Here is an 8,748-nt window from a genome sequence, read left to right as displayed (position 1 = left end):
AGTGTGAGCGCTGAGAGAATGAGCATGTCATTATAAACAAGGTCGATCATTCCTCCAAGGGAGGAAGAAGAACAAGTAGAAAAAGAAGAAGAAACTCTGTTTAGTATTTGTAGAGATTTCAAGATGTCAGCACAGACAGTAGGATTGTCAAAACATTGCCACAGCTTACCGTGATGACCTTTTTAACCCCACTGATGATGGCGTTCATGAGAGACTTGAGCTTGGCTCCATCGTTAAGGTAGTCAGCATGACGGACACACATGAAGAGAAGCTGAGCAGCCATGTTGGGGATCATGTTAACTCCTCTGGGCTTCAGGTCTGACAGGAGAGTAGAGGTCAGTTACAAACATGAGCCAGTTTAATGGACACACATGAAGAGAAGCTGGGCAGCCATGTTGGGGATCATGTTAACTCCTCTGGGCTTCAGGTCTGACAGGAGAGTAGAGGTCAGTTACAAACATGAGCCAGTTTAATGGACACACATGAAGAGAAGCTGAGCAGCCATGTTGGGGATCATGTTAACCCCTCTGGGCTTCAGGTCTGACAGGAGAGTAGAGGTCAGTTACAAACATGAGCCAGTTTAATGGACACACATGAAGAGAAGCTGAGCAGCCATGTTGGGGATCATGTTAACTCCTCTGGGCTTCAGGTCTGACAGGAGAGTAGAGGTCAGTTACAAACATGAGCCAGTTTAATGGACACACATGAAGAGAAGCTGAGCAGCCATGTTGGGGATCATGTTAACTCCTCTGGGCTTCAGGTCTGACAGGAGAGTAGAGGTCAGTTACAAACATGAGCCAGTTTAATGGACACACATGAAGAGAAGCTGAGCAGCCATGTTGGGGATCATGTTAACTCCTCTGGGCTTCAGGTCTGACTGGAGAGTAGGGTCAGTTACAAACATGAGCCAGTTTAATGGACACACATGAAGAGAAGCTGAGCAGCCATGTTGGGGATCATGTTAACTCCTCTGGGCTTCAGGTCTGACAGGAGAGTAGAGGTCAGTTACAAACATGAGCCAGTTTAATGGACACACATGAAGAGAAGCTGAGCAGCCATGATGGGGATCATGTTAACCCCTCTGGGCTTCAGGTCTGACAGGAGAGTAGAGGTCAGTTACAAACATGAGCCAGTTTAATGGACACACATGAAGAGAAGCTGAGCAGCCATGTTGGGGATCATGTTAATTCCTCTGGGCTTCAGGTCTGACAGGAGAGTAGAGGTCAGTTACAAACATGAGCCAGTTTAATGGACACACATGAAGAGAAGCTGAGCAGCCATGTTGGGGATCATGTTAACTCCTCTGGGCTTCAGGTCTGACTGGAGAGTAGAGGTCAGTTACAAACATGAGCCAGTTTAATGGACACACATGAAGAGAAGCTGAGCAGCCATGTTGGGGATCATGTTAACTCCTCTGGGCTTCAGGTCTGACTGGAGAGTAGAGGTCAGTTACAAACATGAGCCAGTTTAATGGACACACATGAAGAGAAGCTGAGCAGCCATGTTGGGGATCATGTTAACTCCTCTGGGCTTCAGGTCTGACAGGAGAGTAGAGGTCAGTTACAAACATGAGCCAGTAGGAGGGTACCTAGTCAGTTGTACAACTGAATGCATTCAAGCGAAATGTGTCTTCCGTATTTAACCCAACCCCTCTGAATCATAGAGATGTGGAGGGGGCTGCACACTATCGTCGAGAGAGCTAGTTGTTTGGTCATCGAAGTTATATTTTCTTAGGCCATGTAGTCTTGTGTGGTCATGTGACAGCAATACAAACCGTGTCAACTCCAACAGTAAAAACACCAGCACTAATAACTCCCAACAACAACAGTTGTACCCAGAATGACGTATTGAATGAGCTTGGCTTCATCCTCCCTCTTGTATTCCAACATGCCAAGGTATTCGTTGGTAATAGTGGGCGCTGGTGTTTGATTGGCTGAGGAAGATAACACATGAAATGAAATACAGGAAATGAGTGGAGAGCTGAGAATCAACTGTGATAAAATGTAGATGACTTGTTGCAATCATGTTACCTTCCTCTGATGTTTGAAGGCTCTTCATTTGGTTTCGCAGCTTCCTTATCAACCTGTCCTTCATGTCGAGCTGCTCTTCAAAGTCCTGGAATAACATTTAAGTATCATAAGGAGTGAATTGCAAGTGAATTAAACGCACACACATTGGGGCGCACGACCGCACCCCCCCCCCCCCACACACACACTCACCATGTTCTCTGCAGTGAGTCGTGATGCCTCCTGACTGAATCTGGCCTTGGCCTCGTTCTCTGTGTTCTTCTGCTTCCTGAGCACCTCCTCCATTTCCACCTTCTCCCTCTTCACCTCCTCCTTCTCCATCTTCACCTCCTCCTTCTCTCTCTTCACCTCCTCCTTCTCTCTCTCCACTTCCTCCTTTTCTCTCTCCACTTCCTCCTTCTCCCTCTCCACCTTCTCCTTCTCCCTCCCCACTTCTTCCTTCTCCATCTCCACCTCCCCCTTCTCTATCTTCACCTCCTCCTTCTCCCTCTTCACCTCCTCCTTCTCTCTCTCCACTTCCTCCTTTTCTCTCTCCACCTCCTCCTTCTCCCTCTCCACCTCCTCCTTCTCCCTCTCCACTTCCTCCTTCTCCTCTCCACCTTCTCCTTCTCCCTCCCCACTTCTTCCTTCTCTCTCCACTTCCTCCTTCTCCCTCTCCACTTCCTCCTTTCTCCCTCTCCACTTCCTCCCTCTCCCTCTCCACCTCCTCCTTCTCCCTCTTCACCTCCTCCTTCTCCTTCTCCACCTCCTCCTTCTCTCTCTCCACTTCCTCCTTCTCCGTCTTCACCTCCTCCTTCTCCCTCTCCACCTCCTCCTTCTCCCTCTCCACTTCCTCCTTCTCCCTCTCCACTTCCTCCCTCTCCCTCTCCACCTCCCCCTTCTCTGTCTTCACCTCCTCCTTCTCTGTCTTCACCTCCTCCTTCTCCCTCTCCACCTCCTCCTTCTCTCTCTCCACTTCCTCCTTCTCCGTCTTCACCTCCTCCTTCTCCGTCTTCACCTCCTCCTTCTCCCTCTCCACCTCCTCCTTCTCCCTCTTCACCTCCTCATTCTCCCTCTCCACCTCCTCCTTCTGTCTTCACCTCCTTTCTCCCTCTCCACCTCCTCCTTCTCCCTCTCCACCTCCTCCTTCTCCTCTTCACCTCCTCCTTCTCCCTCTTCACCTCCTCCTTAATCTGTCTTCACCTCCTCCTTCTCCCTCTCCACCTCCTCCTTCTCCCTCTCCACTTCCTCCTTCTCTCTCCACTTCCTCCTTCTCTGTCTTCACCTCCTCCTTCTCTGTCTTCACCTCCTCCTTCTCCCTCTTCACCTCCTCCTTCTCCCTCTCCACCTCCTCCTTCTCTGTCTTCACCTCCTCCTTCTCCCTCTCCACCTCCTCCTTCTCTCTCTCCACTTCCTCCCTCTCCACCTTCTCCTTCCCCACTACCTCCTTCTCCACCTCCTCCTCCTCCCTCTCCACCTCCTCCTTCTCCCTCTTCACCTCCTCCTTCTCCCTCTCCACCTCCTCCTTCTCTGTCTTCACTTCCTCCTTCTCCCTCTCCACCTCCTCCTTCTCCCTCTCCACCTCCTCCTTCTCTCCCTCCACTTCCTCCCTCTCCACCTTCTCCTTCTCCCTCCCCACTTCCTCCTTCACTCTCTCCACCTCCTCCTTCTCCCTCTCCACCTCCTCCTTCTCTCTCTCCACTTCTTCCTTCTCCCTCTCCACCTCCTCCCTCTCCCTCTCCACTTCCTCCTTCTCCCTCTCCACCTCCTCCTTCTCTGTCTTCACCTCCTCCTTTTCCCTCTCCACCACCTCCTTCTCCCTCTCCACCTCCTCCTTCTCTCTCTCCACTTCCTCCTTCTCTCTCTCCACCTCCTCCTTCTCCCTCTTCACCTCCTCCTTCTCTCTCTCCACTTCTTCCTTCTCCCTCTCCACCTCCTCCTTCTCCCTCCCCACTTCCTCCTTCACTCTCTCCACCTCCTCCTTCTCCCTCTCCACCTCCTCCTTCTCTCTCTCCACTTCTTCCTTCTCCTCTCCACCTCCTCCCTCTCCCTCTCCACTTCCTCCTTCTCCCTCTCCACCTCCTCCTTCTCTGTCTTCACCTCCTCCTTTTCCCTCTCCACCACCTCCTTCTCCCTCTCCACCTCCTCCTTCTCCCTCTCCACCTCCTCCTTCTCTCTCTCCACTTCCTCCTTCTCTCTCTCCACCTCCTCCTTCTCCCTCTTCACCTCCTCCTGCTCCCTCTCCATTTCCTGCTTCTCCCTCTCCACTTCCTCCTTCTCCCTCTCTACCTTCTCCTTCTCCCTCTCCACTTCCTGCTTCTCTCTCTCCACTTCCTTATTCTCCCTCTCCACCTCCTCAGCATGCTCCTCCAACAGCCTGAACCCAAACACAGAGGTTAGATGTCAAGTATCCGGTTAGATTATCAATGACAGCTTTGATTGTGGTCGTTTGTGGCAAAGCTGATAACAGCCTGGTGCTAGCAATGTCACGATTGTGGATTTAATTCTTACAGGGATCACAAACATACTGAAGATGTATGTATTCACTTTAATGTAAGTCACTTTGGATAAAAAGCATCTGCCAAATGACATATTGTTATATGATTTCTGGGCTTGAGGATACCTGCTTTGGGAGCCTCCCTCTTCAACATTCATCTGAAGCTCTTTTGAAATCTCCTCAATTTCTTCTCATAAAAAGAAGGAGATAAATAACTGGAATTGACTGAACAACAATGTGATTGAGTCCAAACGTCTAGATCCAAGTATTGGTATTTTTGGGGGTATTTTATTAGGATCCCCATTAGCTGTTACAAAAGTAGCAGCTACTCTTCCTGGGGTCCATACAGAACACGAAACCTAATACAGAATTACATAATACAGAGCATCATTAGACAAGAGCAGCTCAAGGACAGAACTACATACATTTGAAGTGATGGTGTCTACTGTACCTACTATACTGTATCTACTGTACTGTATCTACTGTATCTACTGTACTGTATCTACTATACTGTATCTACTGTACTGTATCTACTGTACTGTATCTACTGTATCTACTGTACTGTATCTACTGTATCTACTGTACTGTATCTACCGTATCTACTGTACTGTATCTACTGTACTGTATCTACCGTATCTACTGTACTGTATCTACTGTACTGTATCTACTGTACTGTATCTACCGTATCTACTGTACTGTATCTACTGTACTGTATCTACTGTATCTACCGTACTGTATCTACCGTACTGTATCTACTGTACTGTATCTACCGTACTGTATCTACTGTACTGTATCTACTGTACTGTATCTACTGTATCTACTGTACTGTATCTACCGTACTGTATCTACTGTATCTACTGTACTGTATCTACCGTACTGTACCTACTGTACTGTATCTACCATACTGTATCTACCGTACTGTATCTACCGTACTGTATCTACCGTACTGTATCTACTGTACTGTATCTACTGTACTGTATCTACTGTATCTACCGTACTGTATCTACCATACTGTATCTACTGTATCTACCGTACTGTATCTACTGTATCTACTGTACTGTATCTACTGTACTGTATCTACTGTACTGTATCTACTGTATCTACTGTACTGTATCTACCGTACTGTATCTACCGTACTGTATCTACTGTACTGTATCTACCGTACTGTATCTACTGTATCTACTGTACTGTATCTACCGTACTGTACCTACTGTATCTACTGTACTGTATCTACCGTACTGTACCTACTGTATCTACCGTACTGTACCTACTGTACTGTACCTACTGTATCTACTGTACTGTATCTACCGTACTGTATCTACTATACCTACTGTACTGTATCTACTGTACTGTATCTACCGTATCTACTGTACTGTATCTACTGTACTGTATCTACTGTACTGTATCTACTGTACTGTATCTACTGTATCTACTGTACTGTATCTACCGTACTGTATCTACTGTACTGTACCTACTGTATCTACTGTACTGTATCTACTGTACTGTATCTACCGTACTGTATCTACCGTACTGTATCTACTGTACCTTATCTACCGTACTGTATCTACTGTACTGTATCTACCGTACTGTATCTACTGTACTGTACCTACTGTATCTACTGTACTGTAACTACTGTACTGTATCTACCATACTGTATCTACTGTACCTACTGTATCTACTGTATCTACTGTACTGTATCTACCGTACTGTATCTACTGTACTGTATCTACCGTACTGTATCTACTGTACTGTATCTACTGTACTGTATCTACCGTACTGTATCTACTGTACTGTACCTACTGTACTGTATCTACCGTACTGTATCTACTGTACCTACTGTACTGTATCTACTGTACTGTATCTACCGTATCTACTGTACTGTATCTACTGTACTGTATCTACTGTACTGTATCTACTGTACTGTATCTACCGTACTGTATCTACCGTACTGTATCTACTGTACCTACTGTACTGTATCTACCATACTGTATCTACCGTACTGTATCTACTGTACCTACTGTACTGTATCTACCATACTGTATCTACTGTACCTACTGTACTGTATCTACTGTATCTACCGTACTGTATCTACTGTATCTACCGTACTGTATCTACTGTATCTACCATACTGTATCTACTGTACTGTATCTACTGTACTGTATCTACTGTACTGTATCTACCGTTCTGTATCTACTGTACTGTATCTACCGTACTGTATCTACTGTACTGTATCTACCGTACTGTATCTACTGTACTGTATCTACTGTATCTACCGTACTGTATCTACTGTACTGTATCTACTGTATCTACTGTATCTACCGTACTGTATCTACTGTACTGTATCTACCGTACTGTATCTACTGTATCTACTGTATCTACCGTACTGTATCTACTGTACTGTATCTACCGTACTGTATCTACCATATCTACTATACTGTACCCTACTGTACTGTATCTACTGTACTGTATCTACCGTACTGTATCTACTGTACTGTATCTACTGTATCTACCGTACTGTACCCTACTGTACTGTATCTACCGTACTGTATCTACTGTACCTACTGTACTGTATCTACCATACTGTATCTACCGTACTGTATCTACTGTACTGTATCTACTGTATCTACCATACTGTATCTACTGTATCTACTGTATCTACCGTACTGTATCTACTGTACTGTATCTACCGTACTGTATCTACCATATCTACTATACTGTACCCTACTGTACTGTATCTACTGTACTGTATCTACTGTACTGTATCTACTGTATCTACCGTACTGTACCCTACTGTACTGTATCTACCGTACTGTATCTACTGTACCTACTGTACTGTATCTACCATACTGTATCTACTGTACTGTATCTACTGTACTGTATCTACTGTATCTACCATACTGTATCTACTGTACTGTACCTACTGTACTGTATCTACTGTACTGTATCTACTGTACTGTATCTACTGTATCTACCGTACTGTATCTACCGTACTGTATCTACTGTACTGTATCTACTGTACTGTATCTACTGTATCTACTGTATCTACCGTACTGTATCTACTGTACTGTATCTACCGTACTGTATCTACTGTACTGTATCTACCGTACTGTATCTACCATACTGTATCTACTGTATCTACCGTACTGTATCTACCGTACTGTATCTACTGTACTGTATCTACCATACTGTATCTACCATACTGTATCTACTGTATCTACCATACTGTATCTACTGTACTGTATCTACTGTACTGTATCTACCGTACTGTATCTACCATACTGTATCTACTGTATCTACCGTACTGTATCTACTGTACTGTATCTACTGTACTGTATCTACCATACTGTATCTACTGTATCTACCGTACTGTATCTACTGTACTGTATCTACTGTACTGTATCTACCATACTGTATCTACTGTATCTACCGTACTGTATCTACTGTACTGTATCTACCGTACTGTATCTACTGTACTGTATCTACTGTATCTACCGTACTGTATCTACCGTACTGTATCTACTGTACTGTATCTACTGTACTGTATCTACCGTACTGTATCTACCGTACTGTATCTACTGTACTGTATCTACTGTACTGTATCTACTGTACTGTATCTACCGTACTGTATCTACTGTACTGTACCTACTGTATCTACTGTACTGTAACTACTGTACTGTATCTACCATACTGTATCTACTGTACCTACTGTATCTACCGTACTGTATCTACCGTACTGTATCTACTGTACTGTATCTACCGTACTGTATCTACTGTACTGTATCTACTGTACTGTATCTACCGTACTGTATCTACTGTACTGTACCTACTGTACTGTATCTACCGTACTGTATCTACTGTACCTACTGTACTGTATCTACTGTACTGTATCTACCGTATCTACTGTACTGTATCTACTGTACTGTATCTACTGTACTGTATCTACTGTACTGTATCTACCGTACTGTATCTACCGTACTGTATCTACTGTACCTACTGTACTGTATCTACCATACTGTATCTACCGTACTGTATCTACTGTACTGTATCTACCATACTGTATCTACTGTACCTACCGTACTGTATCTACTGTATCTACCGTACTGTATCTACTGTATCTACCGTACTGTATCTACTGTATCTACCATACTGTATCTACTGTACTGTATCTACTGTACTGTATCTACTGTACTGTATCTACCGTTCTGTATCTACTGTACTGTATCTACCGTACTGTATCTACTGTAC

General features: G+C 44.9%; 1 protein-coding gene across 1 annotated transcript; it reads right to left on the bottom strand.

Annotated features, from left to right (window-relative positions):
• Positions 1-169: 169 nt before the first annotated feature.
• Positions 170-2,393, bottom strand: LOC124029556 (unconventional myosin-Vc-like; the record flags this gene model as incomplete). Its single annotated transcript, XM_046341227.1, has 4 exons — positions 2,220-2,393; positions 2,031-2,115; positions 1,835-1,933; positions 170-318 (listed from the first exon to the last, which is right to left on the bottom strand). Coding segments are annotated over exons 1-4 (462 nt in total), but the record flags the coding sequence as incomplete, so codon positions are not given.
• Positions 2,394-8,748: the final 6,355 nt, after the last annotated feature.

Source organism: Oncorhynchus gorbuscha, unplaced genomic scaffold (genome assembly GCF_021184085.1).
Source record: "Oncorhynchus gorbuscha isolate QuinsamMale2020 ecotype Even-year unplaced genomic scaffold, OgorEven_v1.0 Un_scaffold_6803, whole genome shotgun sequence".
Taxonomy (NCBI): domain Eukaryota; kingdom Metazoa; phylum Chordata; class Actinopteri; order Salmoniformes; family Salmonidae; genus Oncorhynchus; species Oncorhynchus gorbuscha.
This window is presented reverse-complemented; position numbering and strand designations above follow the sequence as displayed.